At 48.6% G+C, this 20,659-nt stretch overlaps 2 protein-coding genes and 1 long non-coding RNA gene across 6 annotated transcripts in view; 1 reads left to right on the top strand and 2 right to left on the bottom strand.

Moving 5' to 3' along the window:
* Positions 1–1,513: 1,513 nt before the first annotated feature.
* LOC309529538 (serine protease 55-like) lies at positions 1,514–8,402 on the bottom strand. Its single transcript, XM_082217856.1, has 5 exons — positions 8,201–8,402; positions 7,758–7,953; positions 5,323–5,564; positions 3,713–3,855; positions 1,514–1,942 (listed from the first exon to the last, which is right to left on the bottom strand). The coding sequence occupies exons 1-5, from the start codon at positions 8,253–8,255 to the stop codon at positions 1,535–1,537; spliced, it is 1,044 nt and encodes a 347-aa protein (XP_082073982.1). The 5' UTR covers positions 8,256–8,402; the 3' UTR covers positions 1,514–1,534.
* Positions 8,403–10,667: 2,265 nt separating this feature from the next.
* Positions 10,668–12,199, top strand: LOC309529660. The gene is made up of 2 exons (XR_014218262.1): positions 10,668–11,578; positions 11,711–12,199. It is a non-coding gene; the product is annotated as an uncharacterized lncRNA (long non-coding RNA).
* Positions 12,200–12,349: 150 nt separating this feature from the next.
* The window catches only part of MSRA (methionine sulfoxide reductase A), a 216,712-nt gene continuing 208,402 nt past the window's right edge, over positions 12,350–20,659 (bottom strand). For all 4 annotated transcript variants that reach the window (XM_082217948.1, XM_082217947.1, XM_082217946.1 and 1 more), the window contains one exon: positions 12,350–12,725. In XM_082217948.1, the coding sequence (XP_082074074.1) occupies positions 12,567–12,725 (159 nt within the window). In that variant the 3' untranslated portion in view covers positions 12,350–12,566. The remainder of the gene's footprint in view (positions 12,726–20,659) is intronic.

Raw genomic sequence — 20,659 nt, 5'->3', positions numbered from 1 at the left:
GCCTCGGACGTGAGGAACCCAGGCTAAGAACTGACATTTTGGACATACATTGGGAAGGGACGCAAATCGGGGATGGGAGGGAGGGAAGGATGTAATTTTAACAACACTCAAGATAATGGAAATTAATTAATATGACTGATATGAAAGACAAAATGGGAAATCGATGGAAGGGAACTGAGATCCAACTTAGAACAATCGTTTTCCTTTTTAAAAGGGCTATTGAGATGATTAAGATTTTGAGAAACAACAATTTGCTGATATAACTTTGGGAATAGGGATGCAAGGGAGGGGGTGGGGGGAAGTCAGGGACCAGGATTATGAAAATAAGTTGTTTTCTTGAAACTTTATATCTTTTTTGTTTTTGTGTCTTTTTTGTCTGTTTGTTTTTCTGTATGTTTGTTTGTTTGTATATAAAAAATGTGAAAACCCAATAAAAATTTTTTTAAAAAAAAAGAAAGAAAAGAAAGGGATGAGAGAAGATACCAAAAAAAAAGCAGTATCAGAGCAGACATGGAGAAAGATTACACTTGTTGAGGTTTAACGAATACTTCTACATATTTGGAAAAGAAAATATCACAGTAATTACCAATATGTGGAATGCAGAATGGGTTAAACAAAAACGTTAATCCTAATCTTTGGTGATGTTTTTATCTACCTCATTGTAATTTTGCATGCTGAATGCTGCCTTGGTGTATTTTGGGTAAGCATTTCTGTTTTATCTAAGAAATAAATGGTCGGTACTATTGATTTGAATGCCTAATACATGCCAGGAGCTGCACAGAGATAAAGAAAGTTTCTCTCCCCCACAGCCAGTAAACAGCCTTAAAAAAAGACACACACACAAACACAGAGGGTGAGGAAAGTGGCAGGAAGAGGGGGAAACTTTCCACAAGGCAGGGAATGAAAAGATAAAGGTGCAAAGGAATGATTCCCACCTTCCGCTGAGAACTTCTCAGCAGCCTCTTTGCAAACAGATTTGCGAGCATACAGAGAGGCAAAACCCATTAATAACAGCACTATCAGTGATGCAAACGATCCTTCTGCAACCGGCTTCCTTCCAGATGTTGTGGATGACCCCTCCCATCATGATGTCATGGAGACTGAGATTGACAGGTGAGTGATGCTGCCCATCTGTCAAAAGGGGACACCCACACACTCCTGTAGCATCCTGACCCGGAGTAGCATATCTGGTGGTGCAGGTCTGAGAGAGGAGGGCCAGAGGCAAATTCTGGATTGCCAGGGGTGGGCCAGAGGTGGTCTGTGGCCTACAGCAGCAGTTGATGTATGTACACAGCATCTTCTGTTGCAGCGCAGCCTCTCTCTGGCTGCAGTGCGCAGTGTAACCACAAGATGTCCCTCTGTACTGCAAAACGTGCAACTACTTGCAAGAAGTCAGCCCTGGGGGAACGTGCAGGAAGCATGCTCATTTGACGGCCCTCAGGTTTCGTTTTTCGGAGCTTTATTTATTTTACGCGTGAAGAAAGCGAGCGAGAACTCTTGCAACAGAGAGAGAGCGTTTGCAAAGCAGATTTTATTACAATAAACGGAAAAGTATCGACATCAGAACAGAAGCAACGGCACAGGGGGCGGAAAGGAAGGGAGAGTCAGCCAAACCGGGAACGGGGACTTCGGGATGAGTTATGACAACGTCCACCCCTTCGGGGATTGATGGATTTTCTTCCTCAGCCGTCACCTCTTCTATCTGAGCCAAACCGGGAGGAGGGATTTCAGAATCGGCCACAACAACGTCCACTCCTTCGGCGATAAATGGTTTCCCTTCCTCGGCCGTTACCTCTTCTATCCAGTTGAGGTAGCTGAAAACAACAGTGTAGACAGCGGGGCTGCCCTTTCCTTCGCAGGCCTCACCCTGACTGCCTAGTCCAACCGCAAACCATCTCCTGCCTTCTCCGGAAGTGCAAACCAAAGGAGCCCCGCTGTCATCCTGGGAGAGGTCAGAAGGACACAAGAGAAAGAGGTCAACATCCTCATAGAATTGTGGCGTCAGAAGAGACCCCATGGTTCATGTAGTCCAACCCCCGCAACGTAGGAATTGCAACGAATGAATCCTTTGCAGATGGCTACCCAAACTCTTGTTTACAAACCTTCAAGGTCGCCTATTGCACTGCTGAACAGATCCTACTGCCAGAAAGTTATTCCTAAGGTTTAGTTGGAATCTTCATTCCTGCAATTCGAAAGCACTGTTTTCGGGCCCTACTTTCTGGAGAAGCAGAAAGGAAGCTGCCATCTTTGCACTATTCTTTGCAGTGAGGGGTTGTTACACACCTGTTAGGTATCCCAAATCTCTCAAGGTCCAGAGGCAAACTTTCCTCTCCATAAGCCCCAAAATTCACACAAAAGCCACTTGATGGGCAGCCAAAACACCAGAAAACAGTGCGCAAATGTTGGGAGTTTTCCACAACCCTTCATCATCAGCCTAGGTGTTCAATGACTACACATCAAATGACTTTAAGCATCAAAAGCTTCTCCAAAGTTTAGTGACAATTGGGTTGGTCTAATCATGGAATGGTCCTAACGTGAATTGTGGATTTTCAGTTTTATCGGATAACTCAGACACTTTAGGGGTTTTTTTGTTACTAAAAACTTCAATGGAGACATTTTCTGAGCCCGTGTTTCAACCAAAACAAAGGCACATTCTTCTCCGTTTACCCCAATCTCCATTCATGCCTTTTCTTTCCTTATCTACACTGTGTTGAACATTGGGTGCCCCTCAAGGCAAGAGTCCTCTGCTCTTGAAGCTTCAAAGCCCCCGAGACGTCGAAGGCGCACCATAGATAATAAATAGCAATCATGTGGTTTATAAATACCCCACATTAATTCCTCACCCTCCCTTGTTCCCTTTCCCTTCTGCATTTTCCATACAGTTTCAACCAGTGCTATTTTTCTAGAAAAAGCGATGCTGGAACTCACAAAAAACACCTCCCTCGTTCTCTTACACAGTGGTACCTCGGGTTAAGTACTTAATTCATTCTGGAGGTCTGTTCTTAACCTGAAGCACCACTTTGGCTAATGGGGCCTCCTGCTGCCGCCACGCGATTTCTATTTCTGGGTTAGTGGAAGTACTATTTCTGGGTTAGCGGGTAACCTGAAGCATATGTAACCTGAAGCGTGTGTAACCCGAGGTACCACTGTAATGGCGATGGTGCCCACCTGAGAGGTGTTGGAACTAAGTTCCAGCGAGTTCCAGCTGGGGGGGGGGAGCCCTGGTTTCAACCTTCTGCAAAACCTCCTCTTGAGTAAAGAATATGCATCTCTTCCTAAAGAGTTTCCGCCTCCAGCCACAAGCTCACTCCTCTGAACACACAGTGTGTATCAGTGGAGGCAGAAAAGCTGGACAAGAAAATGAGGAGGGGGAAGGAGAGGGAATAATAAGAGAGGGAAGGAGAAAAGGGAAAAGGGAGGGCGAGGAACAAACATAATCAAAAGGAGGGATAAAGGAACATGAAGACATCTCTCTTCCCCTTTTTGGAACTCAGAACAAGACTGGAGGACGCGGCTTGTATATCCCTGTAGGTGACCAGGACTTCCCCTACTTGTAAGCTTGCTAAAATAAGTCTTCCCCATCTCTCCGGAGGCTGTGCAGAGAAACATTAGCAGCCCCCAGGAAGCCCGGGGAAGAGATCGAAGATCATTACCGCATCCATCCTGCCTCCCCAGCCTGCGGCACAGCAGTACAGGGCCAGCTTCATTATACCTTGCAGCTCTCCTTCCCTCCTTCGTCAGAGACGGCGCACAGCATGCCCTCCGTCAGCCCCTGTACGCTCTTGGAACAGGTCTCCCCGCTGACCAGAGACATTTCCGTTTTCTTTAGCACTCTGGTCGGTGTGTTATCGTCGCCTGCAGGCACAGAGGAAAGAGGGGGAGGCAGCGCCATTCAGAAATGACAGGAGGAAGAGAGAGGGGTGAATGGGACGGCGGGGGCTTCGCTTAGGCCTCGCCACTCTGTGCAGCGCAGAGACTTGTGCTGCTCTGGAATTGAGAACAGGAGAGCCTGCGTTTCTCAAAGCGCAAGAGGGGCCTCGGATGCTGGTGGCATGGCATCAGGGCAGAGGGGTTGCCCTGCTGGCCAGGGCAAGGGCAAGGGCAAAAGATCTGGGCAATTCAGAGGCCAAATCTATAGCCTGCCAGCTACAAAGGCTGGTGTTTCCACTTGCTCTAGATCATTTTGTGCTGGTTCCTCCCAGTGAGATCTCGTGGAGAGGTCTCTGTCACAAGCCACTGAGTTCCCAGTTCAATAATAACAATAATAATTTATTACTTATACCCCGCTCATCTGGCCGGGCCTCCCCAGCCACTCTGGGCAGCTTCCAACAAAATATTAAAATACAGTAATGCATCAAACACTAAAAGCTTCCCTAAACAGGACTGCCTTCAGGTGTCTTCTAAAAGTCTGGTAGTTGTTGTTCTCTTTGACATCTGATGGGAGGGCGTTCCACAGGGCAGGTGCCACTACCAAGAAGGCCCTCTGCCTGGTTCCCTGTAACTGCGCCACTACCAAGAAGGCCCTCTGCCTGGTTCCCTGTAACTTGGCTTCTCGCAGTGAGGGAACCGCCAGAAGGCCCTTGGAGCTGGACCTCAGTGTCCGGGCAGAACAATGGGGGTGGAGACGCTCCTTCAGATATACTGGACCGAGGGCTTTAAAGGTCAGCACCAACACTTTGAATTGTGCTTGGAAACATACTGGGAGCCAATGTAAGTTTTTCAAGACTGGTGTTATGTGGTCTCGGCAGCCATTCCCAGTCAGCAGTCTAGCTGCTGCAATCAAGCTCAGAGTCCAACAGTTTTGGTTTCTCTCCATTTTTCATTCCTAAAATCTCCCTAAACCTTAAGTTCAGTTATCTGTATCTTCCTATCAGTTTGGGGAGGAAAACCCTTTAAAGTTCTCACGAGAATTAATCAGCACCTTAGTACAAATTTCTTGTTTCTATGCAATTTTGTCACACGCACACATTTTTACAAAGCAACTCTCCCTAACATAATGTGTTTTTCTGTATTATTTTACACCAGTACTTGAGTTTTCATGTACACGTTACACGAGCCTATGAATTTTCTGCATGATACTTGGCTGGAGAACTGCACTGCAAAATTCAAATGCGAATTTCAAAGGGGACAGCTGTGTTTGGGTTCGCATGTGGTTTCGGAAACTGTGGATTTGATAGTTTCACCTTGAAGTGCAGACTGAGCCAATGGATACCTGCACATTCACACACCCCATCTGCTCCGACTTACAGCAGCGAGTGTATGTGTGTGTGGCAAACTCAGGGGAGTATTTTTGACTGAGCCCTGGACTAGAAAATGCAATACCCGGCATTGTGGATCTCCAAGTTGCAGCCCAACAGTCTTGCCACACTCCAAGGTCCTGCAGCAAGGGCAGGCAAATGGGAGTCCTCTCTTCACCGAACTCTACTGGAGAGGCCAGCAGAAGCAAAGCAACGTCGTTGTTCAGGTTTGTACAGTCAAAGTCCTCGTGGATGAGCACCCTGTCCAACTTCATTCTCTCCAATTCATGCCCATTCAAAGCAACCACCACATGGAGATCTGAAGGACTTGGGGACAAAGGAAACAGAGGCAGAGCATCAACAAAGATCAAACAATGAGCCCCAGGGCTGTGTCCCAATGAACCATTGACTTGAATTAGCATAAAACAGCTTAGAAAGGGTGGGGAAGGCTTGCGGGGCAACATTTGTGTGCTGGGATCCATGCGCTCTCCCCCCAACCCCCCACCATTCCCAAGACGAAGCAAAACAAATGAGAGGCAAAGCCTCAGGTACTCAGAAAGTTGAACATGCAGCAAAACATTGCCGTGGGAAACATTCTTGTACAGGTTTCCTGAAAGCCAGCTCTGCCCTTTTTTCAGTACACTCCATTCCATTCTCTCTTTGCCCAGTTTTCCATTCCACCCACCCAACAGTTGGGCAGCGCTGTCCAATGGGCATGCTTAGTAGTCATTAAGCATTAAGCCATTTGAACTGGGCAAAACTGGGCAAAAACAAACAAGATGAATTTTAACAGGGATAAATGTAAAGCATTGCACTTGGGCAAAAAAATGAGAGGCACAAATACAAGATGGGTGACACCTGGCTTGAGAGCAGTACATGTGAAAAGGATCTAGGAGTCTTGGTTGACCACAAACTTGACATGAGCCAACAGTGTGACGCGGCAGCTAAAAAAGCCAATGCAATTCTGGGCTGCATCAATAGGAGTATAGCATCTAGATCAAGGGAAGTAATAGTGCCACTGTATTCTGCTCTGGTCAGACCTCACCTGGAGTACTGTGTCCAGTTCTGGGCACCACAATTCAAGAAGGACACTGACAAACTGGAACGTGTCCAGAGGAAGGCAACCAAAATGGTCAAAGGCCTGGAAACGATGCCTTATGAGGAACGGCTAAGGGAGCTGGGCATGTTTAGCCTGGAGGAGGTTAAGGGGTGATATGATAGCCATGTTCAAATATATAAAAGGATGTCACATAGAGGAAGGAGAAAGGTTGTTTTCTGCTGCTCCAGAGAAGCGGACACGGAGCAATGGATCCAAACTACAAGAAAGAAGATTCCACCTAAACATTAGGAAGAACTTCCTGACAGTAAGAGCTGTTCGACGGTGGAATTTGCTGCCAAGGAGTGTGGTGGAGTCTCCTCCTTTGGAGGTCTTTAAGCAGAGGCTTGACAACCATATGTCAGGAGTGCTCTGATGGTGTTTCCTGCTTGGCAGGGGGTTGGACTTGATGGCCCTTGTGGTCTCTTCCAACTCTATCATTCTATGATTCTATGATTCTATGACCTCCCTCTCCTTAGGTATTCTTTTTTCTAGCACATTCATACCTTGGATATGGAACGCCTTGGCTCCCAAACAAATCAGCTCCCAAATGATTGAAACCCAGAAGTGAGTGTTCCGGTTTCCGAACGTTTTGGTGAGCAGCCAATCGGATGCCGCGCTTTGGTTTCCGAATGTTTTGGAAGTCGAACGGACTTCTGGAACCGATTCCGTTCAACTTCCAAGGTATGACTGTACACACACACACACACACACACACACACACACACACACGGCTGCTCCTCTTACTCCTTGCCAAAGCACCCCTGGGCCACCCACTCGCCTGTCTGGGATGCTCACCCGCTCACCTGGTCCATGTGCTGCCTTGACTTGTCTGTCTTCCATTCTCTCGTCTGCTTCCTTCCTCTTCGCCCTCCGAGTGTCTCTTTGCACCTTGTCAAAACCACCCCTTCCCCACAGGCCATGTCAAACGTCTACGGCTTGCCTGGAATGCTTGCTCACCTGGGTGGGCTGCCTTCCTGCCACCTTCCTGCCTCCTTCCCTGGTTCTCATCTCCAGTTCCCTCCTCCTTGCCTGTTGTAATGGCTTAACAGCTCTGAGACCCAAGCTTGCCATCAGAGTGTAGTTCATAGCACCACCTGTCTGCAGCCAGGTGAACTGCAGCATGACGACATTCTTACATTTTCATTATATATATGTGTGTGTATTTGAACGTGAGCCTGCTGATCCCTCCCTGTTGTGTATGGATGGTGCTTAGGATCCATACTCAAAGGAGGCGTTCGCGATTAATATATAGCATTATTATTTGAAGATTGCTCCAAAGAGTGTTTGGAGAGTGAGCTTCCTCAGGGACAAAGGTTATTTATGGATCATACTCTTAATTCATCCATTAAAATAACAGAGGGAATTTTGTTTTTTTTTTAAGACAACTTGCTATCTACTTAAAGGCAATCCTCAGTACTCACAGTTCCTCCGTGTAGCAGTGAGCAGCAGACAGGACCCACCAACTGCTCAGAATCACACCTCCACAGAAATGCAGCTCATTTGACTGGATGCTGGCCTGCCAGGGAAGTATCTCGGAGGCAGCCGTTGTTCCTGATCCTGAGATGGCTTTGAATTCAGGCCACAGGCCACAATGCACAGGGGGCAAGGCCTGTAGCTCTGTCAAGAGATAGCAGAATTATTTTATTCCCTGCAAGATTTGTGCCCATATGGCAGACTAGGGAAAGTGAGCCCGGGCTTGGCTGGAAGCGTGTTTCATGGCCATGGGCCTTGCAGTACGATGACTTGTGTTTCAAACCCGTTTTCTTTCCCCCCCTGGTTCCTGCGGACAGCACCAAGACTGGGGGCTTTTTGCCACCTAGGTACCAGGAATAAACGAAGTACCGCGGAAACAGAATCCGCCTACCTGTATGGGAGATTCTCGTGAAGGATGCTAGCAACAGGAGAAGGCGCTGTAGCATTTCAGCCTCGTTCTAAAGAGGCCCTCTGTCTTCATGTTCAGACCAGAAGCTACAAGCAGCAATCCCATCATTCCTCATTGTACGGGACATAAGCAATCTGTTTGCCTAGAAGTGACATCACTCACAGCTCCTCCCATGTTGCCAGTCCCCATGTGATGTCACCCACCAGCCTGTTCCCTTGCGGTGATGTCATAATGGAATGCTGGGTCCGGCAGTGAGTTGGAAGGCCGGCAGTCTGCGGATGTCTAGCCTCTGTTAAATTCCCCAGGGGGACATCTGAATACGGAAAGGAGGAAGCGTCACAAGGGAGCCAATGTCAAGATTTGGCAATCCCAAGGAAGAAAAGGGAAGTGGCTTTTCAAATGAGCTTTGTGTGTGTGTGTGTGTGTGTGTGTGTGTGTGTGTGTACACACACACACACATACACCACACACAAATAACCACCAGTCTCCGGGCATGTACTACCCAAAAACTTTACACCAGGTAGCATAATCCCCACCGCTGCTATTTTAGAAATTAAATTGTCGTATTTTTTGCTCTATAAGACTCACTTTTTCCCTCCTAAAAAGTAAGGGGAAATGTGTGTGCGTCTTACGGAGCGAAGGCAGGCTGCGCAGCTATCCCAGAAGCCAGAACAGCAAGAGGGATTGCTGCTTTCACTGCACAGCGATCCCTCTTGCTGTTCTGGCTTCTGAGATTCAGAATATTTTTCTTCTTGTTTTCCTCCTCCAAAAACTAGGTGCGTCTTGTGGTCTGGTGCGTCTTATAGAGCGAAAAATACGGTATATTAATGTAAAAAACCCCACCAGGAATCTAGTGACAAATGCATCTGCTCTGTGAGTTTTTTTGTATGCATTTTGGGTTGAAAATCTGCTTTCAATGTATAGGGCAGTTGGGGCCCAATATGGCAGCTCCTCTAGCTATGTCAGGTCGCAGTGTCGTAATCCAGGTTACAAATAACCAGGAACTTTTTATGTGGTGGGTTGCAGAAATGCCTTAAAAAACCATGGAGATAATGGGCAGGTGTGTCTTGCATCCACGCGCAGCACTTACGAACATAAGAGACCGAGCGAAACCTCTTTCCAAATGGCAGCAGCCCAGCATAGCGATACATATAGCCCCAAACAGCTGAAGGGGGGCATTTGTTTTCCGGAAGGAGGAAAACCGCTCCAGACACTTGCTGAGCTCAAGGCCCGTGGTATCCGATTTGCTAATAAATCCAATCTCTTTGTGCAAAAAGCACGGCGGCTTCAAGGTTGCAATTTCTTACTGCTCCTTGAAAATGGGCCTTCCTGTGCCAGAGGCCCTCACCCAGTAGCGGGAGAAAAAATAACACTCTCCCGCCGCCCGGCCAATACTAACCAAAGAGGTGAAGGCAGCCACGAGTAAAGAATCAGCTGCAGCACTATTATACTCTATTCCCCTTTTCACCCCTGCGCCTGGGAAATTAGATAGGGCCAGTTTCCTTGACAGTGAATAACAGAACAATTCGGAGGTATAACGCTTCCACACAATGTGCTCTGTTACTATAGGAACCATGCCTTCTAAGGATGAGGGGGGCAGCTGGGGAAGGAGGGCAGAATCACATGTTAGACCCTAACCAAGGGCAAACATTGAAAAGGATGGGTGGCGATGGGGAATGTTGCTCACCACCAAGGCAGTTTGGCCCCACGACTGTGGGTGCCATGCAGTGCATGGCCTTGGCACCGAAATTTGTGGGTGCCCGGCCCCTCCATGGGGAATTTCATGGGTGCCCCAGGGAGTTGGCGCCTACGCCACATGACCCATTCCCACCACCCAACTGCAGGGCGGAAGGAGAATGCCCTGAAGCAGTCGTGGGACAGTGGCTTTGAGCACGTGGCCATTGAAACGATCCAACCCACATTTGTTTGCCACGGCAGAGCAGATGGAAGGGGGCTGAACGGTGGTGCAAGGGTTGATTAGATGGTTGGTGTTCCAGCGGCGGGCAACTCTGCAGAAATCTCAGTTATGGAGGGACTTGATCTGTAGCTTTACAGAGGGGAGTGGTAAATGAAACTGAGTCTCCAAGCTCAGGTCGGCAGCCTCACTGTATACAGTGGTGCCCCGCAAGACGAATGCCTCGCAAGACGGAAAACTCGCTAGACGAAAGAGTTTTCCGTTTTGGAGGTGCTTCGCAAAACGAATTTCCTATGGGCTTGCTTCGCAAGACGACAATGTCTTGCGAGTTCCTGCTGGTTTTCCCCCTCCCCCCTTTTTCTAAGCCGCTAAGCCGCTTATCAGCTGATCCGATCAGCAGATAAGCCGCTAAAAGTGCTAATAGCGCTAATCCGCTAATCCGTCAATGGGCTTGCTTCGCAAGACGAAAAAACCGCTAGACGACGAGAATCACAGAACGGATTCTTTTCGTCTTGCGAGGCACCACTGTAGAGCCAAAAAGCAACTCCAAGGCTTGTGGACTCGAGATAACAGCACAAAACATCTTTTTTCCTTATCAACCTGAAGCTCTTTATTGCATTACATTTGATACAGTCTCCTTACCGATCCAGACCACCCCCTGGGTCAAGGGAAGCCAGGTTTCTTCAGCTTTCCCCACGTCGCAGCTGCTCTCGCAAATAAGAAACAACTGCATTCTTTACAACTGAGTGAAGGACTGGGGAGAGAATCACAGGAGTCCTTTTGGGGGGATAGGGGTGGGAATTGCATGCCATAGACATCTGGGGCAGTAACAGAAGGGTACCCATGGGCCGAGGATCTTATAAAACTGCACATCTGATGCTACGGAAATCAAACCTTGCGGCTCCTCCTTCAGTCAAGAGACTTCCCCACAGTCCAAGCTCTCCATTTTCACACTTATTTCCAGCAAATTCCCCGCCCCGAGAGGATAGCAGAAGCTTTAGATGCCACAGCTGCAAAAGCATCTCAGTTGTGCCCAGGTAGCTCGCCTCCCGAAATGCCTTCCGACAGAATTAACTTCTGCAAGAGCACACATAAAAGATCTGTGGCTGCCTGAACCCACAGAATTAAGGCATTAGCTGAACACAGATTGATATAAGCGAGCTCTGGCACCAGTTTCAAAACGAATTCACACCATTAGGATTCCATCGTGGGGGGAGAAGAAGGGCCATTCTTGTCATCCCCACCCTCTCTCGTCACATTCTCGCCCCTAAACTGCTGCATGAATCGGCGTTGGGAGATGTGAAGACTGCTTTCCTCACGCTGGGGTGTCATGCTGGTGATACAGAACTCTACAAGACTGGCTTCTAAATCCTGTGGGGGTGGGGGGAGTCTGCAGAGCTTGCTCGCTTCAAACCTTCAGCCCTGGTGCATGGAGGATGGTGGAGGTTAGAATCATAGAATCACAGAGTTGGAAGAGACCACTAGGGCCATTGAGTCCAACCCCCTGCCAAGCAGGAAACACCATCAGAGCACTCCTGACATATGGTTGTCAAGCCTCTGCTTAAAGACCTCCAAAGGTTGGGTGACAGGGAAACAACAGAAGGTGGGGGCAACCAGAATATCCCCGCCAACCCTGCAAAATATTCTAACCCCATGAACGGGGCTTGAACAACTGAACGGGGGCTTTGCAAGTATGAGCAAAGAAGCTAGAGGGGTGTGCAGATGTTTTGCTCTTTCTCTGTTGCCTGCTTCTCAAAAGATTTTCACACACACACACACACACACACCATCTTGTTTTTCTATCTCTTCTCTCTCCTGCATGGGAACACACAGCCTTGCCTTCCACACCCCCTTCAGATTCCAGGGCTAATGTTGGCCCACAGCGTGAAACACTCAGTCCATCCCTGGGTTCCATTGCAGAGACTACGCCCACCTAGGTGCTTGTGTTGGGATTCCGAGCCATGTAGATTCCGCAAAAATACACATTACAGGCCTTCCTGGACTGCACCACTTCAGAATGTAGATTGGGGGAGTGCGTTTTTGAACGCTCCCTTTTCTTTTTCTTTTTTTTAAAAACCCAAACGCTTTGTGCATAGAAAACTAATATTCCAGGCTATGGCAGTACATCAGTTGAGGCATCCGATGAGCTGATTTTTACTTACATGGAGGAGCATGAAACAAAAATGATTTTCCCCGTCTGCATCCTGAAGTGGTGGAGTCCAACAAGGACTCCAGGCGTGTGGCTCTGCTAAATGTATAGCTCAGCTCTCAGCCTTTCCTTGCAAGCAGGTGCCTTTGATTTCACGGCATTCACTCGTGGGGAGAGCACCCCGAAGACTGCAGCCCAACGGTAGAAAGGATTCAGAGCGTGTCCCTTTGCGCCCGACATCTTGCTTTAAGGTGCTGAGGTGGTTGCAGGAGGAAAGATTGCTTTTAGACGCCGATGGGGCAGGAAACCCCAGTGCCTCCAAGTCCGCAGTAGCCATTAGGGTGCTTGCTCAGGTATTGCTGGTGATATTCTTCCGCGTAATAGAACTCTGGAGCCTCGCGGATCTCAGTGGTGATCGTGCCAAAGCCATTCTCCGTCAACACCTGCAAGAGGGAGGAAAAGGAGGGAGAATCCCATTAGGAATTGTTTGCACTGAGGTAAGAAATTCATTTGCGTGATCCACCAGCCAACAATCAGAGGCTAGAGCGCGATTCTATAGCTTGGGGGTCTCCACACACACAGTTGCACATGTGAAAACTCCCCCGGGACTCTGCAAACCTGATAGTTCAGGGCTGCAAATTCCAGAGAAGTCTCTGCATGAACTATATCAGGGGTGGCCAACTCCCAAGAGACTGCGATCTACTCACAGACTTAAAAACTGGCAGTGATCTAGTCCCTTTTTGGGGGTTCAGGTCAAAGTTGTTGAGCTCTGTTTAGGAAGGAGGAAGGCCCATTTTGGGGGGGCGTTCGGGTCAAAGTTGTTGAGGAGGTAAAATGTTGAGCTCTTTTTAGGGGAGTCACAGTTGTTCAGCATCTTTGGGGAGAGAGCCAATGATCTACCAGTGATCTACCGCAGACGTCCAGTGATCTACCAGTAGATCACGATCTACCTGTTGGACATGCCTGAACTATATGCGTGGAGGCCCCCTCCTCTATATGTGGGCGTCAGGAGAGGAGTCCACAATGCCAGGGTGGGCTCTACCCAGGGAGGACATAAGAACATAAGCAGGATCAGGCCAGTGGTCCATGTATTCCAGCATCCTTTTCTCACGGTGGCCAACCGGATGCTCCAGTTCCACGAGAGTTCCTTCCTTATTGTTGACTTCCTTCCATTTCTGGGTGCGTGTTTAAAGAACCTCTTCTCTTAGTTGCATGGAGGAGGCGAAAGTGGGGTTTTTTTTTACCCCAGCTTTCAGAGAACAAATTGGAAGCAAATTGGTGTGTGTGAAATTACTTTCACTTGCTTTCCAGAATGGTAGCCATCTAGGTCTACTGTACTACAGAAAATGGGGGTGGGGGCATTCACTACATACCAGAGACTTGTTACAATCAGGTGATTGCAAAAAACGGATTGTTTTGATCCAATTCCTCCAGGCAACGACTGCCTATTTCCGCTGCTACGGGGGATCCCATCTAACCCCTTTATCTTGCCAAAGTTTTGGGTTGAAATAAATGGTTCTTACATAGTGCAATCTCAGCCAAGAAGGAAACGGAATGAGTGGGAGGATTTTTGTAGAGCCAATTTCTCAGAAATGGGGAGCAGCTAATTCTCCATTAGGTGATATCTGTAATATCTGATATTACCTGATATCTGTAATCACCTGGGAGAGACATATCCAGCCAGCCATATCCATCTTGGAACTGAGTCCATAAGCTGACCTCGTAGAAGACAGCACACAGCCCAATTTTGGGTCTTTCTGTTGTCGGGTTTCCCCCCAGTTTTCTTCTTGTTCCCCATCACCCCCTGCTATGCATAGCATTCCACCTGATTTCGAGTCCTGAGAACTCGAAAGCTTGCCACAATTTTGCAATGTTTTCAGCTGACCTTAATAATGGCATTGCCTAGCTGTGGATTTGAGGAGTTTCCCCTTCTCCATGGACCGACAGATCTACCTTTGCTTTTTACGTGCGGACAATTTGAATGTAGGAGAAAGCCTGTCGGTTTCCTTGAACTCTGTTTACTTATGCATCTCTTCAGTTTATATCCTGCCCTTCTTCCCAAAGGAGCCCGGGGGGGATGTGACCAAGAGAGCCAGTTTGCTTTAGTGGCTGGCGTGTCACACTAGGACAACCGGAGAGGACAGTTCAAATCCGCACTCAGGCACGGAGTTCAGTGGGTGACCTTGGGCCAGTCTCTGCCTCTCAGCCTAAGCTACCTCTCTGGGCTGTTGTGAAGATGAAACAAAGAGCAGGGTGAACTACAACACACAAATAAATAGTTAAATCCTGAGTCTTCGCAGTTAGGAAAGCAGGCATGTCTCCAGGGGGAGGAAAAGGAAGGGGGGGGAATGTATTTCCCTAACTGCGGAAAAGGTGTTTGGAAGAATCCAATTCCACAGAGTTGGACTGTTGTTGTTTTGGCTGCTGGCACCATACCGTGGGGAGTCTAAGATGCTGCGAAAAAGAGAAGAAAAGGAAGGCTTTCTTGTTTACATCCGAAGTCTGAAAGTGGTGTGCTGTGAATAAACAAAGGATGCTCCCCCAAAATGCTGTGTCAGCGAAAGGCCCTCCCAGCAAAACAGCTCTGCGGAACATGCCTCTGAGCCAAAGGCGTACAGCAGCAGCTCCACTTTGGCCTTTCTGTGCTCCCTTTCGTTTATCCAGAGTGCCCTGTTTCTGGATGCCTTTAAATGGCATCCTGATCCTCATACATACACCCATCCGTGCCCTTCTGAAGGCAGAGCGACTAAAGTGGAGTTTGCATGCAGCTGGAATTCTGAGCAAAGTCAAACCGTCATCCTGCGGGTTGGGGACAGCAGAAATCAGGTCACCTTTCTTCATTCCTGGGAACATAAGATCTGAGAACAGGACGCAACGGGAGGCGGCCCAGGCGCCAGTTCTGGCTGGCAGAGAAGCAACTTTCGACCTGTAACTCGCCCACGTTCTCCTAGCAGATAAAAGGAGCCTTCCAGACCCTGCCAGTCTCTTCGCGGCCCACGCACGCTTGCTGCAGGATCGGCGTCCGACCTTGCTTTTGCCACAAACCTGCTGGTGGCAGCTGATAAATCAGGGACAGGAGATCATACTCTGACCTCTGTGCCCTCCTTATATTGGCCTGCTGACGAAACCAGCTGCTAAAATCTCAGAAAGGGGTCTAGGGGTTAGGACAGGCTGTTCGGTCCTGCAGAGGAGACTTTTAAGTTATAAAAAAAGAGAATAATTTAAAGTGTCCTCTCTTTTTTCCAGCTCTGGGCACAACTCCTGCTCAGAGGCTCCCTTTCTGCCCTCCAAACAGGAACCGTGCTTTGCTTTTAACCCCTGCAGATCTGAATGTGAAATATTCACCCGTGAGGCTGACTGCTTTGATATCTGCCCATCGCAATGGACACCTAAGCTTCTGGCTGCACCCCTCTCCCCCAAATAGCCACTGGACTATGGAGGCCAACCAGTCTGTGAGCAAGACGCATTCACCACGATAAATTTATTGGGGCAAGATTGGAACGGCCCCGTTTCCCATCTCTGGTGGAAGTTGCGGAAGCTCCAATATGAAGGAGAAAGTTAATCTGTGTATGTGACTGAAGGTTTATCCACCTTCTGCCCTGCATACTTTCTAGGCAAAGATATGAACTTTCCCGATCCGTATCCAAGTGTTTGTTTGGTGGTTGTTTTTTGCCCTGCTGCTTTCCTTGAGGAAACCTGATCAATACCACTGAAATGGAGTAGGTTTTCTGTGAATTGCCTTTTGCTCCTAATCAGTGGCCAATAGTGGGTTGGGGGGGGGAGCAGCAAGGTAATCCCCCCCAATGCACTTGAACAAGAACCTGGAAAGACCAGACCTCTGCCTAGAAATGTGGAGCAAAGTTTAAGTGTGGATGAGCCCTGCGCTTTCCCTTAGGCATTATAGCAGCATGTACTTCACCCGATCCCATTTTCCTGAAACAGCCCCAATTGACTAATCCACTAGGAAGCCACTCACCCACTATCTTGCCCATAATTTGTCTGCTGAAAGAAATCAGGGAAGGCTTCTTTGAAATGGCATAAAAGCACATATGCTTAGGAATATTAAGTGTTAGGAAGGCAGGAAACTGCCTTGTCTATGTCAGACCAAAGGCCCAGCTGACTCTGTATTGCCTTCAGCAGCCTTCTTCAACCTAGTTGTTTGGGGACTACAGCTTCCCTAACTGGCACAGCCAATAGTCAGGGAGGGAGGGAGCTAGAGACCAAACTATCTGGAGGCCACCTGTTTGGTTAAGACGGGTCTACACTGACTGACTGGGACTCTCCCAGGTATTACGCCTGGGCAAGAGCGGTCCTATTTTTGTCCGCAAAACGCTGGAGATTTTGCAGGGGATGTTGTGTTCCAAGGAAGGCATAGTTCCAGGATCGGACACCTCTTGAAAACCTTCTTCTGTTTTACTGTGTGTTAGTCCTTGCAGCTATTGCTCTTCTCACCTTGGTAGCCGTATCTCTTCTGCAGGGCTAGCACCTCCCACGCCACATTCCCACCGTACCACTTTAACAGGCACGGCGTCCCCCGGCAAATCCCAGGACCTATAATTTGATAAAGGGTGCTGAGAGGTTTAGAGGAGACCTCTCACAAAGCTACAGCTCCCAGCACCCTTAACAAACCACGTTTCCCAGGATTTCTTTGGGGGCGGGGAGCTGTTAAAGTGTATGGGAGTGCTTTAAATGTATGGCAGAACCTCTCTCTCTGCCTTTTAAACAGGGTGTGGGCTTATAAATTACAGGCTCTGTCCCCCTGTTAGCGTTGATCTCCTCCCCGACTTCCATCCTATTGCTCTCTTTCCAGCCACGGCAGAAGTACCAGATGCGAGAGAGGGAAGAGGCAGGCGAGGGAGATGGAGGGAGGGAGAGTAACAAGGAATGCACCATGCCTTTCCAAGAGAACTTGGCGTTTGCAGCCCCTCTCCTTCCCTGCCAGCCATGGAACAGCAGTGACTTGGCAAGAGTTAAAGAGACAGATGTCAGTCTCATCTGGTTGCTTTGGCTCCAGTTGTTTGTTCAAAATGAACAGCGAAGCCAAGCAAGTGTGGGGGTCTTTTGTGCCCAGAGAGAAAGGAAGTGAGCAAGGCCCTTCTGGTCAGCGCCTGTGACTCTTGAAGCCCATGTTGGTTTACATGGCTTGAATGAACGTGACGAGGCTTGCGAGGCACAATTGGGAGAGAGGGAACCATCAGGCCAAAACTTCAACAACAGAGAGAAGGGTGTGCTTGACAGCCTCTGCGTTTTGTGGAATGTGCAGAGAGGAGCAACTGATCCTTTTAGCATATTCCAGAGCCATGGCATTGACTCATCTTGAGTGACCAGAAGACCAAAATAAGGCCTTCCATCATGGTCTGTGATGCAAGTACTGATGTCCCATTGGCTTCGCTCGAGCAAGTTCATGACTTTATTACATCATGAGGTTTGGTAGACAAAAGCCTGCTTCTGACGCATGAAATGGACAGAAAGGGGACTGGTTTATACAGACAGGTAAGTTACCGAGCAGGGACGCGGGTGGCGCTGTGGGCTAAAGCCTCAGCGCCTAGGGCTTGCCGATCGAAAGGTCGGCGGTTCGAATCCCCGCGGCGGGGTGCGCTCCCGCTGCTCGGTCCCAGCGCCTGCCCACCTAGCAGTTCGAAAGCACCCCCGGGGGCAAGTAGATAAATAGGTACCGCTTACCAGCGGGAAGGTAAACGGCGTTCCGTGTGCGGCTCTGGCTCGCCAGAGCAGCGTTGTCACGCTGGCCACGTGACCCGGAAGTGTCTGCGGACAGCGCTGGCCCCCAGCCAATAGATGTGAGATGGGCGCACAAACCCCAGAGTCTGTCAAGACTGGCCCGTTCGGGCAGGGGTACCTTTACCTTTACCTAAGTTACCGAGCAATAGACCAGGGTGGGGGGGGAAATTGGGAAAGCAAAACACAAAGAAAGAATGCTTAGGAACATGGCCTTATCTCCTACTGATTCCTTTAGCCTTCAAACAAGCCTTCAAACAAGCATGATCATAGGTCGGTGCCACCCAGCAGCAAGTGGATTTTTCAATCACTGAATCGTATGTATTTTGCATGTGCCTTTCATGTAAAAGACATACATTTTACATGAAATATGCACTTTTTGATGCATTTCAGTGCATTCACCTGTAAAGCACCTATTATGAGCACGTCCTCTGCGTACTTTGTGCACACTGAAAATGCACTGCAAAATCAGTGTAATTTGTGTAGTTCTGAGAGTTCAGGAGTGTTGGATTGGGCTGGACCACTGTGAAAAGCGGATGAAACGCATTCCTCCCCGATCCCTAATTGCTACAGAACCACCATCATGTAGACCTTACTGGCTGCCATTAAGTGCACTGTGCTTTATTTTGGGCACTAGTCTGTTATAAAAGAATTGCAACTGCATCATAGGGGCCTTGGCACAACCTCCTTGCTCCACAGTAATGAGGTTAGCATACGCCACTCTCTGTGCCACTGCAATGAGGCACATCTACAGAACCAGGAAGTTCGGATATACAAAGTTGTAACTGCACTTCATGGGTCCCTGTCATATTTGGTCAATTGTGCGACTCCTTCTCAGTGCGGAGCTTGACAAACAGAAATTTTGTACACTGGCTGACCAGGTGGAAAATGCATATTAGGCAGCATGGACATTTCAAAAAATGAATATTCTGTGCAGGCAGCTGATATGGTACAGTGGCTAGAGTGTTTAAGGCTAAGGCCAGTGAGACTTGGATTCAAATCCCCACTGGGTGGGTGAGTCTCTATACCTCATAGGGTTGTTGTGGGGACAAAACAGAAGTTGCCTTCAGCTCCTTGGAGGACAGGCAGCATATAAATGTAGTAAGCAAGTACAAGTGCCCTGTTTCGAAAAGCAGTTCAAAGTACAGGGGTACTTCGGGTTACAGATGCTTCAGGTTACAGACGCTTCAGATTACAGACTCCGCTAACCCAGAAATAGTACCTCGGGTTAAGAACTTTGCTTCAGGATGAGAACAGAAATCGCGCAGCAGCGGCGCGGTGGCAGCGGGAGGCCCCATTAGCTAAAGTGGTGCTTCAGGTTAAGAAAGTTTCAGGTTAAGAACGGACCTCCAGAACGAATTAGGTTCTTTACCCAAGGTACCACTGTATTAACCATTCAGTTGAAATTTGAGGGGAATCCAGACCCTAGCTAAATGCTCACAGATGCATGGCTCTTTAAACAGAGGTCTCACAGAACCCAGATGATTTCGGAACGGTTCCCTACTTAGCAATTGCCACTCGATCCCGAAAGTAACTGTTGAGAGCGGAAGGATCCGTTAGTCGCTGACCTTCTACGGCAAGTGAAGCTACATCAACAACAACAACAACAACAACAAAAAGGGGGAGCGCCGACTGTATGTGCCTCTTTGCATACGCACATCAATGCATGCGAGAAGAAGGGCCGCTTTGTAGAGAAACTTGCCAGCAAGCCTACTTTTGGTGCCATCTGCTCCGAAGAGAGTGAGCACCTGTTCGGAGCAGCTGCTGAACGCGGAAGGTAGGTAAGGGAGAAATCAGTTTCATTCTCGACTTGGCCTGCTGCAGGTAGCACATGGGCCTCACCAACGGGAATGCCAACTGTTCCCTTTTAAGCTTGTCCTAATTAGGAAGCGGGGAGCGTTCTGAAATCTCAAAACTGTTTGGTTAGATTATTACAGGAAGTTCCAAGAGAAGAGAGGGTGGCGAGCCTCCTCCCTCTCCCGAACGTCAGTTTCGGTTGCTCTTTTTATCAAGGACGCCAGCTTACTGCTGGGCAAGGGGTGGGGAAGAGTGGAAAGAGCATCCCAAACTCCCTTTCGCACCTTAACCCAGCCTTCATTGGCAAGGTCCCTATCAGTAGAGCATAAACAGCCCTCCAGCTTTCATCTGCAAGTGACTCTTTTGCATGTGATGCTTCTAGCAGACACTAAAAATACGGCCTCCCCATTTTAAACAGAACATTTCAGAACAAGGATTTAGACTGCAACGAGACCCGCGTAGGGGGGCCTGGGAAAGCGCCAAAGTTTCCGAGAAGAGAGAAAGTGTTCCCTCACCCCAAAATGTAACATGAGAAGAGCCCGGGTGCTGGATCAGGCCAAATGGGGGCACATCTAATCCAGCGTCTTGTTTCCTACCGTAACCAAAGAGATGTCCCAAATGGGAAGCCCACAAGCTGGGCATGAGGGCAACAGCCGCCTCAAGCTCTTCTCCCTCAGTGTTTAGAAGTGTGTTGTCTCTGATCCCGGAGAAGGCATATAGTCATTGGTGGCCTTATTCTCAATGAATTGGTCTAATCCAGGCATGCCCAAAGTCCATTCCGGCGGCCTAATGTGGCCCGCCAGTCAGTTTAATCCAGCCCCTGTGGCAGTTTATTTCCTGGGGT

This window comes from Podarcis vaucheri (genome assembly GCF_965113315.1).
Source record: "Podarcis vaucheri genome assembly, chromosome: 3".
Taxonomy (NCBI): Eukaryota; Metazoa; Chordata; class Lepidosauria; order Squamata; family Lacertidae; genus Podarcis; species Podarcis vaucheri.
The sequence above is the reverse complement of the archived record's forward strand: the minus strand, read 5'-3'. Positions and strand labels throughout refer to the sequence as shown.